At 43.7% G+C, this 21,319-nt stretch overlaps 1 protein-coding gene across 1 annotated transcript; it reads right to left on the minus strand.

The window, feature by feature from the left end:
* Positions 1-444: 444 nt before the first annotated feature.
* ATP6V1D (ATPase H+ transporting V1 subunit D) lies at positions 445-21,269 on the minus strand (the record flags this gene model as incomplete). Its single annotated transcript, NM_001082368.1, is given in 9 exon segments — positions 445-1,094; positions 2,652-2,730; positions 5,448-5,514; positions 6,328-6,431; positions 8,446-8,490; positions 8,894-8,961; positions 12,932-13,011; positions 15,349-15,466; positions 21,125-21,269. Coding segments are annotated over 9 exon segments (744 nt in total). The 3' UTR covers positions 445-952.
* Between the last annotated feature and the right edge of the window lie 50 nt (positions 21,270-21,319).

Genomic DNA, 21,319 nt, shown 5'->3' on the forward strand with positions numbered 1-21,319 from the left:
GACTGTGGTATCAAATGATTAAAATATTAATAAGGGTGGTGTCACAGTTTAACTGTTCCACGACCAAAATGCCTGGAATTGGATGCATGCCAAATCAAACAGTTCTAAAAACATCAACTCTCCTGATAAGTCTGTTCAAATACCTCATCTTCATATATGAAAGACATCAAGTTGTTATAATAAGTTACCTTATTACTTACTCCAAAAGAGCAGTTAGTATTTTCCTTAGATTAGGAAAGAAGTATGACGAAGCCCTGTTAACTCACTGACAATCATTTATCATTAGCCCAGATGCAACAGTTGTCTCAGCCTTTTAGTCTACTGATGAGGAGGAGGGAATTCTATCACGTTTTCTTTGAAGAGAAAGTTCTGTGGATGACAATACTGTGCACTAAGCATAAGAACATGACTTACTCAGCAGTAAATAATGTGGAAACGAACAGCTTATTTTTAAATAATTTTACTCTCTATCATAGTCACATTTAAATTGGCAGAACTGCTCCCCTGACAGACAAGATAAACACCTGTCATGCAAGGAAAGGTAAGTGAGGTACCATGGCAACGCAGGGTGGCTGCAGCAATCTGACAACAGTGCGGGTTTGCAGGTGGGTAGGAATAAGGCCTGCTGCTCAGTAGTTGGCCAGAGAACACTAATGTTTCTTAAGGGTGCTTCCTAAAATGCCTGGCGAGCAGCTCACACACAACAGAGATAAATGGAACACGTGACACCACTGCAGAGTAAATTCTGTGAGTTCCTGGACAGGTTTTACAATTCTCATTCACTTGTGCTAAACGGAAGAATTAGGAGTCTGCAAAAGTAATCTCATCAGTGAGCATCCAGGTAGGTTTTACAATCAGTGAAAGTCTTGGGCCAAAAACAGAAAACAGCCTACACACCACAGATTAACATGGAGCCAGCTTAGGGTTTCTGAAAGAACCGGAGCAGGAGCGATTATTCAAACAGGAGATCTTCATCCTTCTCCTCAGCCAGAAGATTAGCAGGCTCCATCACCTCTCCTGCTGCTCTCCGTTGCTCCAAATCCTTCTCGGATTTTTCCTTGAGAATTTTTTTCTTCTCCTGTATTTTCTTTAGCCTGCAAGATTAAAGGGGGTATCTTCTGAATGCTATTTGTCCTGAGTAGACTTGACTGCTTCTAGTTTTGTAACAAGGATAACAAACACAACTAGAACAAAATTTGGTATGCCCATTAATTTCAGTAATTTATTGATAACCCATTTTTGAAAAAAGATTTGAGGTAGAATACACTCAGCTAATAACTAATTTCAGAAGCTCCTATCCCAAACTGATTTTGAAATCTTCCTAACAGAATATATTCTGAGCATTCAGGTATGTATTAAAATCCTCAGTCACCACAACTCTGAATTTCATTGGAGGGCAAAACTAAATAATCTTTGATAATTAACATAAATCACATTGAGATGGTACTCAAAGTCTAAGACCTGTATGTCACCCCTAAATACTCCTGTTTTCACATACCATCCACTTCTCTACACTGGGTGTATCAACCCTGACACACCACTGATTTAATTGTTTATCCCGACAGCTCTAACATCATAACCAATTCACAGACATGCAGCTTTTCTCTCTTCAGTTCTGTGCTAATTCTCTAATTGTATGATTTATACTATTTGGTAATGTTCCCAAGTACTTTACACCTTCTCCTGAACATATTCAACATGCTATGCATATCTGCCTAGTGACTAATTTGTTTCTACTCTCAGGTTTTCTGTAAAAGACACCCATTATAAATCATAGCTGTGTTGAAGTAATAAATCATTTTTAAACATGTGCAAGACACAGCATGGATTTGTCTCCACAGCATCTAGCAACACCATTCTCCTCCCTTAGCCGTGAGGGATATGTTGCAAGACCCCCAGGGGGTTCCTTAAACAGAACAATTCCAAACTATATATAATTTTTTCCATAGGGATATATATATATATACTTCATATATATGTTGGTTTCACATGTTCAAATTCAACCAACTGCAGATCAAAAATCACTACAGATAGAAAATAGTGTACATACATAATGATAATTGTTTACAGATTGGGTACGGTAAGAACTATTTTTTTCTAAGTTGAGAACTTTTTACCTTTTCACTTAAAGGAAGCACTTTGCAGCTTCTCTTTGGCATATCTAAATTGCCAACATAGCGATTCTTGTGCACTGGGACCATTATTAATTAAAATAAGCGTTAACTGAACACATGCACTTTGATGTTGCTACAGGTGGTCTGATCAACTAATTAACTAATCAACTCTTAACTAATAGGCAGGTAGTATACAGCTTGGATACGCTAGACAAAAAGATAATTCACATCCCAGATGGGACAGGGCAGGACAGTGACATGGCATGAGATTAATCATATTGCTCAGATGGCCACAATTTAAAATGTATGAACTATTTCTCAAACTTCCATTTAATATTTTCAGACTTTGGTAGAAACCATAGAAAGTAAAATAGCAGATAAAGGAAACTCCTGTGTTTCTTCTGATTTACCAGAACAGAACATATGCTGTGCTAATTCTTAAGAACATAAGCCAACTTATGAATTACAGCAAATCAAGCCTTTGACATATGGAAAACAAAAAAAAAAATGATCAATAACTTTCCAATTTCAACAAACCTATAGAACTCTTCTCGTTCTCTCTCATCCAGCTCTGTGATGATATAAGCAAGGGTACGTTCAATCCGAGGAATGATGACTAGAGTTCAAAAAAATATATATACATGAGAACTTCAAACTCCCTGTTTTCAAATTTCTAGTGCTCACCTGTGTAATACTTATCTCTAACTGTAAAATTAATGTAAATTTAATGCACAGAACTTAGAAGAAAAAACCACAAAGAAAAAATTAAGCATCACCTAACCACCCAAAGTAATTACTGGGAATATTCTTTATGTGCCCTACTAGTGTCTTTTCTATGCCCAGATAATGTATTGGAACAAAACAGATACTAAATTGAATAGATATGAAAATATGTCATTGAGCCACAGATGTTAATTTAAATATAATAGCGATTCACTGTTTAAAAAATGGAGCAGGGACAGGTGTTTGGTGCAGCAGTTAGGACATCATTTGGAAAGTCTACATCCTCTGAGAGCTTAGGTTCCAATCCTGGCCCTGATCCCAATTGTAGCTTTCTACTAATGTGCACCCTGGAAGGCAGCAGACAAGGGCAAAAGTGACTGGGTCCCTGTCACCCATGTGCGAGACCTGGATTGAGTTCCAGGCTCCTGGAGTGAACCAATCAATGAAAGATATTTCTCTGTCTCTGCCTTTTTTTTTTTTTTTTTTTAAAGATTTTACTTACTTGAGAGGTAGAGTTATACACACAGAGAGGGAGACAGAGAGAAAGGTCTTCCATCTGTTGGTTCACTCCTCAAATGGATGCAATATCCGGAGCTGAGCTAATCAAAAGCCAGGAACCAGTAACTTCTTCTGGGCCCCCACACGGGTGCAGGGGCCCAAGCACTTGGGCCATCTTCTACTGCTTTCCCAGGCCATAGCAGAGAGCTGGATCAGAAGAGGAGCAGCCGGGACTCGAACTGGTGCCCATATGGGATGCTGGCACTGCAGGTGGAGGCTTAGCCTAGTATGCCACAGCACCAGCCCCACTGTCTCTGCCTTTTATTTATTTATTTATTTTTAAGATTTATTTATTCATTTGAGAGTTACACAGAGAGAAGGAGAGGCAGAGAGAGACAGAGAGAGAGGTCTTCCATCTGTTGGTTCACTCCCCAACTGGCTGCAATGGCCAGAGCTGCACTGATTTAAAGCCAGGATCCAGGAATTCCCTCTGAGTCTCCACATGGGTGCAGGGACCCAAGGATTTGGGCCATCTTTCACTGCTGTCCCAGGCCACAGCAGAGCTGGATTGGAAGTAGAGCAGCCAGGACTCAAACTGGTGCCCATATAGGATGCCAGCACTGCAGGCAGTGGCTTTACCCACTATGCCACAGTGCCAGCCTGTCTCTGCCTTTTAAATAAAATTAAAATAAAAAATATTTTCTTAAATGTAGCAGAGAAAATGCAATAAATTTTTTATGTCAGCCACTGGACTCTACAAACTTTGCCTATTTTGCTTCTAGAATATAAACTCCTTGAGGGTGAAAACTATTACCCTTATGCATTTTGTTTTGTCTGTAGCCATGTATAATTCATGGCACTAGCAAGTGAGAAAGAAATATGATTTTGAGTTCTTAAAAAATGAAAACTTTTGGGGCTGGGGTTGTGGCATAACAGGTTAGGCCACTGGCTGTGATGCCAGCATCTCATTTCCTATCCAGCTCCCTGCTAATATGCCTGGGAAAGCAGCAGAAGACAGCCCACATCCTTGGGTCCCTGCACCCACGTGGGAGACTCAGAGGAAGCTCCCGGCTCCTTGTGTTGGCCTGGCCCAGTCCCAGCCCTAGTGGTTGCAGCCATCTGGGGAATGAACCAGCAGACGGAGGTTCTCTGTCTTTCCCCACTCTGTCTGACTCTGCCTTTCAAATAAAAAAAAATAAAAAAAGCTTTAAAAAAAAATTTTTTTAACACTAATGTAAACCTAATCAAAAAAATTTATTTCATCCAGTTTTTGCTCTTTACCTTAAAGTTGAATGTTTCTTGAGCAAAAAGTATTGTCAAAAGTAAACAAATAAACAGACTTTTTTTTTGGACAGGCAAAGTGGACAGTGAGAGAGAAACAGAGAGAAAGGTCTTCCTTTTGCCGTTGGTTTACCCTCCAATGGCCGCCGCGGCCGGCGGGCTACAGCCGGCGCACCGCGCTGATCCAATGGCACGAGCCAGGTGCTTATCCTGGTCTCCCATGGGGTGCAGGGCCCAAGCATTTGGGCCATCCTCCACTGCACTCCCTGGCCACAGCAGAGAGCTGGCCTGGAAGAGGGGCAACCGGGACAGAATCCGGCGCCCCGACCGGGACTAGAACCCAGTGTGCTTTTGCCGCTAAGTGGAGAATTAGCCTAGTGAGCCGCGGCACCGGCCAATTTTTTTAAAATAATGAAATAAAAGATAATAGAAAAATTTTGTTTTTAGAAATCAAGGAGAATGGCCTAAAGGAGAGGAATGTAAAGTTAAATACTGAATATATTAAAAAATACTTATCACTGAACCGTTAGAAAGAACGAAAGAAAACACTAACACTCTTAGGAAGTTTCCAGCCTTTACCAACTGCATGAACAACAGAAACAGAACATTCTGTAACTCTTTACTCTTCACTTCCCTCTGTAACTCACGCACATCACATACCATACATCTCTCTCAACACCTGCTTGCAGTGTTGACACAGCCCTGCACTGGGCAGGGGCAGTGTCTCACTCTCCTTTCAATCTGCAGCACAGTGCATCTCCCTGGCAGGTGCAAAGCAGATGAGGATGGGCAAGTGAACCAACAAAGTGCCTCACAGCAGCTTAGACTCACCATGCTCAATGGCATTTACACGCCTGTTGGTTATCTTTATAGCTTCATCCAAAGTAACAAAGGAAGTCTAAAATAAGAAGATACATTAATAAGGCGAGCACAAAGTCTTTCTAATCATACTCTGTTCACCTGGCTCCACGCAGACTGCATTAGTAAAATCGTTGTTGAGGGAGACGCGGCACGGAGGCTAAGGTGCCAGCTGGGACATAGCATCCCATACCAGAGTGCCTGGTTCTAGTCCCGACTCCATATCTGGGAGGCAGCAGTGATGGCTCAAATACCTGGGTTCCCGTCACCCATGTGGGACACTTGGATTAGTTCCCAGCTACGAGACACTGGGAGTGAACCAGTGTCTCTCTCTTTCTCTACCTTTCAAGTAGATTATATAACATTTTTTAAAAAGAAAGACAAATATTTGGGAACCAAGGCAGCTTCTTTTCCACATGTTTTAAAAACAAAATTTGTATGAGATTTCCACAGAGCTAACACAGAGCTTTACATCAGACTAAATAAAGAAAAATGACATCAGGAAATAATCATGCAGTCATAAACCTACATCTTAACTAGTCACAAAAGGAAAAACTGGCTTTCCTGTACAAACCATGTTGTAGCTGCGATTAAATCTAGTTATCAACTTCGCTGTTCTCATCTAGCAAAGAACGTAACTACCACTACACATACATTTTATTAATAATAAAAAACCGGGACAATGATACAGAAGTCACCATTTCAGAAACAGAAACATTAGGCTTGCTCCCCGAAGGATCATGGGAACAGTTCCAAGTACACGGTGCAGTGTGATCCGGTGCAAGGGCTAAATCTCCTCACGTAAGCCTTAGAAACCAACCCGCAGGGTTCCTGAACTCTGCTTGAGACTCACCTGCAGAGAAGCCAGTTCCACCAGTAGCTCCACTGCTTTGGCATAATTCCTCTTTAATTTAGCCAACTGTTCCCCACCTCTGGCCAAACCGGTCAGTTCATAACCTGAGAGAACCAGTCACACGACATTTGTAATTAGAGAGTAAATAATACTTCCCCATAACGTTCCCCAAAGGAAGAGAATTCAGAATAATACCAAACATGGTAAGACACATTGACCAACCACTGTTAAATGCAAACATGGAATGTCCATCACAATCCCCAACACTGTAGGAACACGCTGTTCAATGCAGTTTACAGGGGCTGGCGCTGCGGCGTGGCGGGTAAAGCTGCTACCTGTGGTGCTGGCATCTCATGTGGGTGCCAGTTCAAGACCCGGCTGCTCCACTTCCAATCCAGCTTCCTACTAATGAACCTAGAAAAATCTTTGGGCCCTTGCACCCATGGGGGAGACCTGGAAGAAGTTCCTGGCTTCAGATCTGCCCAGCTCCAGGTGTTGTGGCCATCTGCGGAGTGAATCAGCGGATGGAAGATCTCTCTCTCTCTCTGCCTCTGCCTCTCTATAACTCTGCCTTTCAAATAAATAAATCGTAAAAAATAAATATACAGTTTACACACTACACATACTATTGTGAATGTAACTAGAAGAGAAACTTTATTTTTAAAGATTTATTTATTTATTTGAAAGGCAGTTACAGAGAGGCAGAAAGGTCTTCCATCTGCTGATTCACTCCCCAAATGGCTGCAACAGCTGGCATTGTGCTGGTCTGAAGCCAGGAGCCAGGAACTTCTTCCGGGTCTCCCACACGGGTGCAGGGGCCTAAGCACTTGGGCCATCTTCTACTGCTTTCCCAGGCTGTAGCAGAGAGCTGGTTCAAAGTGGAGCATCCAGGACTCGAACCAGCACCCATATGGGATGCTGACACTGCAGACTGGGGCCCTAACCTGCTGCACCACAGCGCCGGCCCCAAGAGGAAAAACTTTTAACCAACCTTCATTTCACTAGCTGAACTTGCCAATGCCCCCTATTCCTTTTGGATACCCACTGTATAATGGCCCTGTTAATGGGTGGTCCTCTAGAATGATCTATTTTTTACATGATCCATAGATAATATTCTATATGATTTAATTAACTATTACATGAACAAATGAAGTCAGTGCCAGCAGAACATTGCTTCTATGAAAAAAAGTTACTTTACCTTGGAAATACTTAATAAATATATTACAACCCATTAAATGCTGTCAAATTAGGAGTGGAGTAGCTAAGACATTACAAAAAATTGGGAGTGAGCTATAAATATCTAGAAAGATTCAGCATTCAGGTTATGTCATAGTATCCAAGATCTTATTCCACTTTAAAGAAACCAAAACTGGAATCTATAAACAATGCATTATGGTTATAGTTTATGCAGAAAGATAACAGAGAAGTCTGGTCAGGGGTTCATAATCAAAGAAAAGGCCTTATCTTTTTAAAGTGGCAAGCCGGCGCCGTGGCTCAATAGGCTAATCCTCCACCTTGCGGCGCCGGCACACCGGGTTCTAGTCCCGGTCGGGGCGCCGGATTCTGTCCCGGTTGCCCCTCTTCCAGGCCAGCTCTCTGCTATGGCCAGGGAGTGCAGTGGAGGATGGCCCAGGTGCTTGGGCCCTGCACCCCATGGGAGACCAGGAAAAGCACCTGGATCCTGGCTCCTGCCATCGGATCAGCGCGGTGCGCCGGCTGCAGCGGCGGCCATTGGAGGGTGAACCAACGGCAAAGGAAGACCTTTCTCTCTGTCTCTCTCTCTCTCACTGTCCACTCTGCCTGTCAAAAATAAAAAAAAAATAAATAAAAATAAAAAAATAAAAATAAAAATAAAAAATAAAAAAAATAAAGTGGCAAATGACTATATGTTGATGTATTTCTAAGTTAAAATAAAATGTAGGGTATAATGTTTTATGGCTTTTGGCCATTAGACCTTTTTGATAAACTGGTAACTATTGCCCTATCAGATAAAAGGGCTTCTAACACTGAACTTCTGAACTCTAGGGTCTACCTAGCACCATTTTCCAGAACAAAATTCAATTAAAGACCAAAGGAGATCCTAGAGATACCTACTAACATAAAAAGTTTCACACTTACTATCAGTTCCTTCATGGTAATGTTCAAATACTGGCAAAGTAACACCTGTTAAAAGCAAAACATATATGGATTAACAAGCATGGCCATGAAAAAATACTCAAAAGTCAAGAATTACAATTGGTTTTAATGAACGATATGGGACCCTTCCTTTGTAAGTGTTCATTTCAATCCAAAAGTCAAATTATCCTGGGTAATAGGGACCTGATTGCTAATGGCTTTAACCTACATGTAAAGCCAACCTGTTGTAAAGAGAAGAGAGTAGTCTACGACCACACTGTTCTGAACATGCCCGACCTCATCTGATCTGGGAAGCTAAGCAGAGTCGGGCTTGGTTAGTGCTTTGATGGGAGAGAAGAGAGTGACAGGGACATCAAGATCTTGTATAAACAGGGTAATTTTTAAATGGCACCTTTTCTCCTTCAAGGATTTTAAAGGGTTGAAAAGTTACCTGCTACGTTATCTTTCTTTGCTCGAATCTTCACCTGGGCTTTATTTACATTTTGGATAACCGTGGTGCTGCAGGAAAAGAAAAGGCCTTTATTTGTGGTTTTAGAAATAATTCTACAGGGACTCACTGTATAATTTCAACATTACATGATACCAACAACGAGAAGTCACGGTTAAGTATGTTTTGTAAATTATCTTTTTGTCACAGAAAGAGAAAAATCACTGATGCCAGAAGAGGGCCTCAGAGAGCAGAGAAAGAGCAATCATTAAACCATTAGCCACTAAGATTTTACAGTAGGTGTACTGTTTATATTTTCAGTCAGGCGTGTGGTGCACGGATATGACTTCACAGATGCTGATTCTGCTAGTGTACTCTGGAGAAAATGTTCCTTCTAAGTTTGCTATTAAATTGGTTAAGCTGGTGGAACCTGTAAAACTTAATCTGACTCTGGCTCCCCACCTATTATTATCATAAGATTATGACCCTAAAACATACTCCATACCACCACTTACTCACTATTGATTTCTTCCCTTTACTGCAAAAGTCGTGCAAGCTGATATCCACCAGCACTGGCAAAAAATTAAAAGTCTACCACTTCAACTGGCCACGTGGTCCTCGTTGGCCACCAACGAGAGCTCCTAGAAAATGACCTAAGAATGGAAGCATCATGTTATTAGGGAAAATCAAAGCCCTAAACACCTTACACCTCTGCCCTTAACTAGCCATGTGACTTCAGGAAGACATTTAACTTAAACTAAGAATAACAATTTGAACTGCTTGCTTGCTTTTCTAATTTATTTTTAGGGTTTTTTTTTTTTTTCAAAGACTTATACAATAAGTTTTAAGATGAAACAATGGTTTTTTTCCTGATAAACAGAGCATTTAATTGACTATTTTATCAAGATTAATTTTTGATATTTGCTAAAGACTAGTTCTTTAAGCTATGACATAAGATAAATCCCAAAAGGCAATACCTCATTGTTTGCTTATCCTTTGTTCCTATATTTTTCAGAGGAAAACACTATAAATTGTAAATAGTCAATATGTAACTATTGCATGCAAATCTGTGACTGCTGGCAATGTCATCTAGAAGGAAAAGATAAAGTTTATTTACTATAAAAAAAAGAATAACAATGCTTGCCTTAACTACCTCACAGAATTATTTGGAGAATCATATAAGTTGGCATAAGCCATTGTAAACCATCTGTTGGTTCATTCCTCAAATGCCCACAATAGCTGGGTCCAGAGCCTGGAGCAGGGAACACAATCTAGGTCTCTCATATGGGTGGTAAAAAACTAAGTACTTGGGGCCGGCGCTGTGGCAAAGAGGGTAAAGCCATTGCCTATAGTGTTGGCATCTATATGGACACTGATTCTGGCTGTTCCATTTACGATCCAGCTCTCTGTTACGGCCGAGGAAAGCAGTGGAAGATGGCCTAAGTGCTCCATGGGCCCCTGCACCCACGCAGGAGACCCGGAAGAAGCTCCTGGCTCCCGGCTTCGGATCTGCCCAGCTCCAGCCATTGCGGCCTTCTGGGGAACAAACCAGCAGATGGAAGACCTCTCTCTGCCTCTGCCTCTCTACAATTCTGCCTTTCAAATAAATATAAATCTTAAAAACAAAACAAAAACACCCAAGTATTTGAGCCATCACTGCAGCAGAAAGCTAGAATTAGGAGTGGAGCCAAAGACTTGAACCCAGGCACTCTGATAGGGGTGCTGGTCTCCCAACTGGCACCTTAAGCTAAAGTCAGGACTCAGAGCCAGAAATGAACCCATACACTATGATGCATGACAACTGTGTTTTAACCATTAGACCAAAAGCCTGCTCCATACAAATCATTTCATATGCTATGTAACACATAGAATGATATGGCAACCCATAAAACTCATGCCTTTTAAACAATCTATTGCATTCTCAAAAATTTATCCTAAGGAGGGGCAGGCATTGGGGTGCAGCAAGTTAAACTGCCACTTGGGATGCCTGCATCTCATATTGGAGTGCTGGCTAGAGTACTGGCTACTCTGCTTCTGATCCAGCTCCCTAATGCAACTGGGAAACAGCAGAGAATAGTTCAATTACTTGAATTCCTGCCACCCACATGAGAGACCCAGAAAAAGTTCCTGGCTCCTGGCTTTGGCTCAGCCCAGCCCCAGCTGTTGCCAATATTTGGGAAATAAACCAGAAAATGTGGGGCCAGTGCTGTGGCATAGCAGGTAAGGCTGCCAATGCAGTGCCAGCAGCCCATATGGGCACTGGTTCGAGTCCCAGCTGATCCACTTCTGATCTAGGTCTCTGCTGTGGCCTGGGAAAGCAGAAGAAGATGGTCCAAGTCCTTGGGCCCCTGCACCCATGTGGGAGATCCGGAAGAAGCTCCTGGCTTCAGATCAGCACAGCCCCAGCCGTTGCAGCCAATTGGGGAGTGAACCAGCAGATGGAACACCTCTCTCTGCCTCTCCTTCTCTCTCTGTGTAACTCTGACTCTCAAATAAATAAATGTTTAAAATAAAAAAAAAAAGAAATCAGAAAATGAAAGATACTGCTTTCAGGGCCAGCACTGTGGCAGAGCGGATAAAGCCGCCACCTGCAGTGCCAGCATTCCCATTTGGGCGCTGGTTCAAGTCCTGGCTGCTCCACTTCCAATCCAGCTCTCTGATATGGCCTGGGAAAGCAGTGGAGGATGGGCCAAGTCTTTGGGCTCCTGCACCCACATGGGAGACCTGAAAGAAGCTTCTGGCTCCTGGCTTCGGATCGGCTCAGCTCTGGCCGTTGTGGCCAATTAGGGAGTGAACCAGTGGATGGAAGACCTCTCTCTCTCTGCCTCTCCTTATCCCTCTGTGTAACTCTTTCAAATAAATAATCTTTAAAAAAAAAAAAAAAAGAAAAAAGAATGAAAGATATACCATGCTCTTCTTCCCCCACCACATCCCCCATCAGCTTTTCAACTAAGTAAATTTATATTTGAGAGGTAGAGTTACAGAGAAGAGGGAGAGACAGAAAGGTCTTCCATCCACTGGTTCACTCTCCCAAATGGCTGCAACAGCCAGACCTGAGCCAATCCGAAGCCAGGAGCCAGGAGCTTCTTCTGGGACATCTGGGACCATCTTCCACTGCTTTCCCAGGCCATAGCAGAGAGCTGGATTGGAAGAAGAGGAGCCAGAACTCGACGAACCAGTGCCCATAAGGGATGCCGGCGCCTAAGGCAGAAGTTTAGCCTGCTACACCACAGCACCAGCCCAAATATACAATTCTTTAAAAACAACAACAAAAAGTATGGAGTGGGCATTTGGCACAGCCATTAAAATGCCACATAAGACACCCACATCCCACACTGGATGGCTCTAATTCTGTATTCCAGCTTCCTGCTAATGTGCACCCTGGAGGCAGTGGCTAATGTCCCAGGTATTTGCATCCCTACCACCTACATGGGAGACACAGACTGAGTTCCTGGCTCCTGAATTCAGCCTGGCCCAAGCCCCAGCTATTGCAGGGATCTAAAGACTGAACCAGCAGATGGAAGAGCTCTCTATGCTTTTCAAAAAAAGAAGCATGGATTTTCCATGAATTTCTGAAGCCCCCTAATATTAACGTAATTTCTTTAATGCTTATATAATTTTATACTAAAATGATCTTTAAATGAAAATTAGGGGGGCAGGTGCTGTGGCACAGCAGGTTAAGCCATCACCTGCAACACTGGCATCCCATATGGGTGCTGGTTTGAGTTCCAGCTGCTCTATTTCCTGTACAGTTCCCTCCTACTGCACCTGGGAAAGCAGGGGAAGATAGCCTAAGTGCTTGGGCACTGCTACCCACGTGGGAGACCTGGATAAAGCTCTTGGCTTTAACCCCAGCTACTGCCCCCATTTGGGGAGTGAACCAGATAATAAAAGATCTCTGTGTCTCTCCTTCTCTAACTCTGCCTTTCAAATAAATCAAAATTAAATGAAAATTAGGGGAAAAAAAAGGAAAATTACGAACTTGAAAGCACTTTGTTTTTGTTTTTTTTTTTTTCAAAACACCCACTTTAGTCTGCTTACCTGAAGTCTCCTGCTGTGAATTTGGCCTCAGCTAGTGAAAAGGCAGCTTCTCTCATGACTTCACCCATCAACATTTTAGTCTGAAAAAGCATTAACCAACAAATTCAACCAAGATTTCTATAGGGAAAAATTATATCAAATAAAGTTTCCTTAATAACCACCAGTATTTTATGCTAGGTGTGGATATAAATATTTAATAATGATAAAGCAAATGAAAACTTCCAATTATGAATAATTCGATTATGACCACTAACAATGTTGCAAAATCATGTTTTTTTTTTTTAAATTTATTTATTTGACAGGTAGAGTTGTAGACAGTGAGAGAGAGAGACAGAGAGAAAGGTCTGCCTTTCATTGGTTCACCCCCCAAATGGCCGCTATGGCCGGCGCGCTGCGCCAATCCATAGCCAGGAGCCAGGTGCTTCTTCCTGGTCCCTCATGCGAGTGCAGGGGCCTGAGCACTTGGGCCATCCTCCACTGCCCTCCTGGGCCACAGAAGAGAGCTATACTGGAAGAGGAACAACTGGTGACTAGAACCCAGCGCCCATATGGGATGCCGGCGCCGCAGGCGGAAGATTAACCAAGTGAGCCACAGCGCCGGTCCCCAAAATCATAAGTTTTATAATTACAATGTTAGAGGGGCCAGCGTTGTGGTATAGCAGGTAAAGCCACTGCCTACAGTGCCAGTATCCCATATGGGCGCCGGTTCGAGACCTGGCTATTCCACTTTTGATCCAGCTCTGCTATGGCCTGGGAAAGCAGTAGAAGATGGCCCAAGTGCTTGGACCCCTGCATCCATGTGGGAGACCTGGAAGAAGCTCCTGGCTCCTAGATTTGGATCAGCTCAGCTCTAGCCATTGCAGTCATTTGGGGAATGAACCAATGGATGGAAGATTCTCTTTCCCTGTACCTGTGTCTCTCTGTAACTCTCTGTAACTTTCAAATAAATAAATAAATATTTAAAAACAATAATTAAAATATTAGAATAAATGCATTAAGAAATAAAAAACTGAATCTTTACTGACAGGGCTCCCTATTTTATTTCTGATTTGGTCAAATTGATCTCTTAATTTAAAAAAAATATTTTTAATCCAGATGTTATAGATAACAGCTTTCAAAAACCTGTAAAGTAACCAAGACAGTACAGGAGAACATTTTCTTAATCTCTTTAGACCTTCCTTAGCCTTATATCCAACTTCAAAACTATATAGACTAATAGATTAGATCAAATAAAGATTAAGACACCTTTTCTGAAAGTCAAAAGATAAGCTGTGTAGAAAATCTGTTTAGCATGTTACACATAAATCAGATTATTTATAGAATTTTCACAAAAAATTTCATCAAGAAAATCAAATTACTGCAGGCTGGCACTGTGGTACAGCAAATTGAAACTGCCACTCATAACCTCAGCATCCCACACAGAAGGAAGGGACAGTTGGAGTACCAGCTCCTTTGCTTAGGATCTAGCTCCCTGTGTGCTTGGGAAAGCAGTAGAAGACGGGCCAAGGCCTTAGGCCCCTGCACCCATGTGGGAGACCTGGGGGAAGCTCCTGGCTTTGGATCGGCCCAGCTCCGGCCATTGTGGTCATCTGGGGAGTGAACCAACAAATGGAAGATCTCTCTCCCTCTGCCACTGCCTCTCTGTAACTCTGCCTTTCAAATAAATAAATTAATCTTTTTTAAAAAATCACTTAAAGGAAAATTAGGAGTGGGTGTTTGTCCTACCAGTTAAGCCATCAATAGGATATCTAATTCCAGCTTACTGCTAATGCACACCTGGGAGAAAGCAGATAATGGCCTGAATACTTGGGTTCCTGTCACCTATGTGGAGACCCAGATGGAATTCTGCACCTATGGGTTCAGCCTGACCTAACTCGGCTATTACAGGCATTTGGGAAGTGAAGCAGCAGATGGACCAACTGTCCCTTGCTATCTCGGTCTCTTGGAATTTCAAATAATTGTTTTAATGGATCATTTATTTTAATAAAAAAGAAAAATGCCAAGGGCCAATTTTCCTTATTAGATATTTCTAAATAAATACTGCTGGGGGTGGCCTTGTGGCACAGTGGATTAACTCACTGCCTGCGACACGAGCATCCTGTATCAGAGTGCCAGTATGGATCCCAGCTGCTCTGCTTCCAATCTAGCTCCCTGCTGACACACCTGAGAAAGCAGCAGATGAGGATCCAAGTGCTTGGGCCCCTGCCACCCACACAGGAGACCCAGATCAAGTTCTTGGTTCCTGGCTTCAGCCTGGCACAGCCCTGGTGACTGCAGCCATCTGGGGAATGAACCATTGTGTGGAAGATTTCTTTCTTTCTCTGTCTCCCTCTCTCTGTCACTATGCATTTCAAATAAATTCAAATAAAACTTGAAAAAAAAAAAAAAAATACTGCTCCAAGCAACATTCATGCTACCTCTATTATCTTCTTTAGGATTTGTCGAAATCGAAGCGTTAAGGCATCGGATTTTTTCTTCAGGAGGTTTCGGCCCGTCTGTGCTCCTTTTAATCGAGCCTTCATGATGGTCTGTGCCCTATACAAAGACGTAGAATTAAAGACATTTATTCTCATAGACTCATTGTGTTTAAGAGACACAAAAATACCTCCTTTATTTTTTGAGGTAGTGACATCAAGAATATACAGCATTTGCAACTGACAGGTTAAAATGGTTTCTTAATACAAAAGCTTTCTATCATGAGTGTTCCATAAATGAAGTTTATTTACTTACATCAGAAACAATTCTGCAGTCAATGATCTGGAGTAAGTATTAGGGCATAATAAAAATTATCAGGAGACTTATTTCCTAATACCAGTATAGTTCAAGTACTTATTTGATTTTTAAGTTAAAATAACGCAAATAATGGTTCAGTTGCCATTACAGGTATATTAAGACAAAACAAAAACAAATTGATCCGGGCCAGCATTGTGGTGCACTGGGTTAAGCCACTGCCTGCAACACCAGCATCCCATATGGGTGCTGGTTCAAGCCCTGGGTCTCCACTTCCTATCCAGCTTTCTTCTAATGTGCCTTGGAAAGTAGAAGATGTTCCAATGTGGGAGACCCAAACGGAGTTCCAGATTCCCAGCTGAAAAAGAATCGGAAAGAAATTATCTTCCTTCTGCTGGTTTATTTCCTACAAGCCCACAACAGCCAGGGCTGGGTCGGGCTGAAATCAGTAATCTGAAACTCAGCTGGGGTGGCAGAGACACAAGTACACTAGAGCCATCATCTGCTGCTCCCCAGAGTATACATCAGCAGGAAGCTGGATCAGACTCAAACCCAGGCACTCCAAGCATCATTTTAAATACAAGCCACAACTTCTGCCCCTACTGCATTTTATAATAACCATTTTCTATTAAAATGCCAACTGTTTTATTAATCTGTAAATGACTCTAGGTAACAAATGACATATATAAGGCTGCTGAGAAGTGACAAGCTGAACTTACACTCAATTCTCCCTTCATTTTGATTTTTTCCCCATCAGAAGCCCCAAAACTGAAATTATACAAAAATCGACATTTCTCTTCTTGCAACCATATGCCAGATAAAATATGGGAAAAAAAGTTCAGGTAATAAAATTCAACAAGAGATTGTACAAACTAGATATACAATGATTTAAGTATCTATATTGTAACATGTTACAATCACTGCAAAACAGCATGTAACAATGGACCTTTTCACCAGATTCTTATTATATATACCGAATATTACTCTATGATTAAGGTTATCAAGACAATCCTATAGCTGGAAGAGACTTTAAGCATTAACAAAGATGAAGAAAATAAGGCTTAGAAAAGTAGAACAACATCCTCACACTCAGTGAAAAGGCAGGATAGCAGCTTGAACCAGATTTTTTAAATTCTTTTAAGGATATATTCATTTATTTAAAAGGCATTGTTACAGACAGACAGACACACAAACACACACACACATACAGATTTTTCCATCTACTGGTTCACTCCCCAAATGGCTGCAACAGCCTGGAACTGGATGGGCCAAAGCCAAGAGCTGAACTCTACCTGGTCTCCCACATGGCTACAGGGGCCCAAAGATTTTTTTGGTCATTCTCCACTGCCTCCCCAGGCACAGTAGCAGGGAGCTGGATCATAAGTGGAACAGCTGGGACTTAGACTGATGCCCATATTTATTTGAAAGGTGGAGGCAGAGAGAAGAGAGATGGATCTTCCATTCACTGCCTTACTTCCTAAATGGTCACAACAGCTGGGGCTGGGCCAGGTCAAAGCCAGAAGCCTGGAACTCCATCCAGGCCTCCCACGTGGGTGGTAAGGGCCCAAGCACTTGGGCCATTTTCCAACCCCTTCCCAGGTACATCACCAGGGAGCTGGATCTGAAGTGGAGCAGCTGGGACTGGAACCCATTGCATCACAACATCGACCCCTCTTTCGTGCCTCTTTTGTTTCCATTCTCAATTTGTTGTTTTGTTTACTCTGGTGTTTAAGTGGGTGAAAAGAACATGTCAGATGATAATACTATAGTCTGGAATGTTTTAACCCTGTTATCCTTGTTTATTTTTGTTTCTTTGTTTTTTGAGAGACAGAGAAAGAGACAGAGCTCCTATCTCCTGGTTCACTCCCCTAATGTCCTGAACAGCCACAAGTCAGCCAGGTCAAAGCCGGAAACCAGAAACTCAATCGAGATCTCCCACATGAATGGCAGGGACCATCACTTGCTGCCTCCCAGAGTCTGCATTTACAGGATGCTGGAGTTTTAATCTGTATCTTAATCTCTAGGCCAAAGGCCTGTTCCCTAGTTTAGCATTTTTTTATGGTTTATTTATTTGAAAGAAGAGTTACAGAGAGAGAGGAGAGATAGAGAGATGTTCCATAGCTTAGGACATTTTTTTAATGATTTATTTATCTTATTTGAAAGGCAGAGTTACAGAGAGGTGGAGAGAGAGAGGTCGGTTCTCCATCTGCCGGCTCACTCTCAAAATGGCTGCAACAGCCAGAGGTGGGCTGATCCAAAGCCAGGAGCCAGGAGCTTCCTCTGAGTCTCCCATGACTTGGGCCATCTTCCACTGCTTTCCCAGGCCACAGTAGAGCTAGACAGGAAGAGGAGCAGCCAGGACTTGAACCTGAGCCCACAAGGGATGCCAGCACTGCAGGTGGCGGCTCCACCTGCTAAGCCAAAGCACTGGACCCAGCTTACGATTTTTTCTTTTTTCTTTTTTTTTTTTTTTAACAGGCAGAGTAGACAGTGAGAGAGAGAGACAGAGAGAAAGGTCTTCCTTTTGCCGTTGGTTCACCTTCCAATGGCCGCCACGGTCAGCTTACGATTTTTAAAACCTGTTCTTGTACATGTTTCAGAGCTGCTCAGAACTACAAAACAAAGTCTGACCTTCAGCTAGGACAATGACTTTGTTTCTAGCTGAATCAAAGACATATGACTATATGACAAAGAAACTGCTGTTGGGCCTTGGGGAAAATATTTACTCCCTGCACCAGATTTTCCTCTCAAGCAGCAAGCTGAGCAGTCTCCAATAGCAGTTTTCTCCTTCACAAACCAATTATTTTTCTTGTCTAAGCCTGAAAAGGTCAATTTTTGCTTTTTAGTTTCCAAATAAAAGTTCCAAAGTAAAAAGAAGAAATGTTAACATTCTGACTCCTGTGGAAGATGAACAGCCAGACATTATTTACAAGAGTGATAACAGACTTTATTCAGTAGCCACTGATAATCAAGGAAAGAAGAGAGTTCCTTTCTGATTTCTATGGAGGAGAGTGGGCTTTTTAATGGATAATTCTCTCTTTAAAGAGAATGGAGTGGAGCAGGCCCCAAATAGTCAAAGAAATGAACGATTACAGAGGGGTGGCTGTGTAAATACGCTTAGGCCAGGGATGTTTGCTAGCTGGCAATTATGGAAGTGGGAGTCCACCTTCCCAGAGGCAGGGAGACCCTCCTTCCTGATGACCACATTTCACCCGGCCCAGCCCTGCCATTGTGGCCGTGTGGGGAGCAAGCAAATAGATGCAAGAGCTCTCATTCTGCCTCTTCCTCCCCCTCTCCTCCTGCCTCTCAAATAAATACATGCATAAATCTGAGTGTTACCCTTCTGCCCAGTAATAGCTACGTATTCATGATTGTGAGCCCTTTGTAGTAAATCTAAGAATGGGAAATCAAGGGTCTATCAATCAGGTGTTGACTAGAAGAAATAGTAAATTATCTTTGCCTTTTTTTTTTTTAATTTTTAAAATTTATTTGAAAGGCAGTTACGGAGAAGGAGAGGAAGAGGGGAGGAAGGGAGGGAGAGAAACGTATCTTCTATCCACTGGTTCACTCTGCAAATGGCTGCAACAGCCAGAGGTAGGCCAGGCCAAAGCCAGGAGCCTGGAACTCCATCTGGGTCTCCTATGGGAGTGCAGGGACCCAAGCACCGGGCCACCTTCTACTGCCTTTTCAGGCGCCTTAGCAGGGAGCTGGATGAGAAGTGGAACAGCTGAGACCTGAACCAGCGCTCACGTGGGATGCCTGGATCTCGGGCAGCACCTTAATCCACTGTGGCACTGCCGACCCCCTCCCAGCTGTTCTGGCATTCTCGTAGGGGGCTGGAGGGCCATCCTAATGACACGACTTGATGCCGCTGGCAGCCATGTCACAGCTCACTTGTCTCTCAGCCAGAGGTTTGTGCGGATTCTGCAGTCCTCACCACCCCAGAGTAGTCCTAATGGCCCCTCTTTCACAGGCACTGCTTTCTCCACAACTGGCTTGCTTTCGCCTAGTGTTGCAGCTGTTACAAAGTCAGCAGTGAAGGGAAAGCCACGTCTTAAGGCCCTCTCATTCCACCAGGAGCTGCAGTGGCCCTGGCAGACTGTGATCAGGGGTCTGGAGCTTGAATGTAACAGCTTTTACCTGAAGCATCCTCAGATCCTCTGAGAAAAAGACAGGATGAGGAAAACACACCTCCACCAAAGACATGCGGCCACAAAGGAAAGCTCAGACCGTCACATTCACAGCTGATTTTCTGCTTCCTCAGTAGAGGTGGGGGGAGGGAGAGAGGGGAGAGAGGGAGAAGGAGGGAGAGAGAAAAAGAGGAAGAGAGAGGGAGGGAGAAGGGAGGAGGGAGGAAGGGAGGGAGAAGGGAGGAGGGAGGAAGGGAGGAAGGGAGGGAGGGGGGAGGGGACAGGGAGAGAGAGAGTGGGGAGGGAGAGAGAGGGAGGGGGAGGGAGGGGAGAGGGAGGGGGAGTGAGAGGTGGGGGAGAGGGGTGGGGGGAGGAAGAGGGAGGGAGGGAGGGAGAGGGGGAGGTGGAAACGGAAGGAGGGAGAGAGGGAGGGAGGGAGGGAGAGAGAGAGAGGCAGCACACAAATGCAAACGCTTTACTCTCCCCATAGCTGTTAGGCCCATTTCAGGCGATGTCCAACTCTTCTTACAAACTGGCCAGACACCTGCAGAGCTAAGTTGTTTCTCCCGACAAAGTGTTCTGCCCAAAAGAGAAAGGCGGCCCACCAGTGAGCAGATTCCAGGGGAACTTTGGGGCCTTTCTGTGAGCTCATAATCAAGACACGGGCGTCTGGTGGGAGAGTTTGACATGCAAACTTGGCAGTGTGGTGAGTGGCACAGAAACACGGGCCATGTTCCCATAGCAGGGGCCGCTAGGTCAACGAGGATGGCACTGCAAGATCCAAGCCAGCGCCCACGCCGGCGCAACTCCCCGCTCTGATATACCAAACTCTTCTGTATGCTTCCCATGGCAATCAACTAGCCTTCTCGGAGCCGGTTTACCAAACCTCCTTTTCTCTCTCTTCACTATAAACTGAGTTCTGTAAGGGCAAGAGGTGGCGACGGTGCAGTCACTTAGGAAATTAAAAAAAAAAAAAAAAAAAGCCGGTGGACAACTGAATTCAAAGATGTGTGTTTGGGTGCACAGCATTTCTGAATCCCGTGCACAGTTTTGCATAACATGCATCTTCCCCGACGCTGCGTAAATCCAGTGCCCGGCCCAGTGAGGGTTCGCGGAACACCGAACGGTTCCATTAGGGAGTAAAGACAGCGGACCTTCACACGATCGGCAGTCCGGCCGCGTTTTCCTGTCCAGCCTGACTCATTCAGAAGGAAAGTGAGGGACCCCGACTCTCAAAAAGAACCTGGGTCGGCCCTAGAAACAAGGACCCTCCGCGCAGGCTTTCCCGACCCTACGAGAATGAAACACCGCTCACCCGCCCCCTTTTACTTACATTCGCGAGGGGAAGATTTCAATTCGGTCTTTGCCAGACATTCTGACGATGGCTGACTGGCTTCGGTACCCCGCCGGGAAACCGTGGCTGCAACAGCTCCAGGACTGGCCGCCCCAGCGCCTTCCTCTACCGGAGTCAGCTGGTTCTGTCAGATGACCCCGCGCGTTGCTAAGAGGCAGCGAGGATACCCATCGC

The sequence above is a fragment of the Oryctolagus cuniculus genome, chromosome 20 (assembly GCF_964237555.1).
Source record: "Oryctolagus cuniculus chromosome 20, mOryCun1.1, whole genome shotgun sequence".
NCBI lineage: Eukaryota > Metazoa > Chordata > Mammalia > Lagomorpha > Leporidae > Oryctolagus > Oryctolagus cuniculus.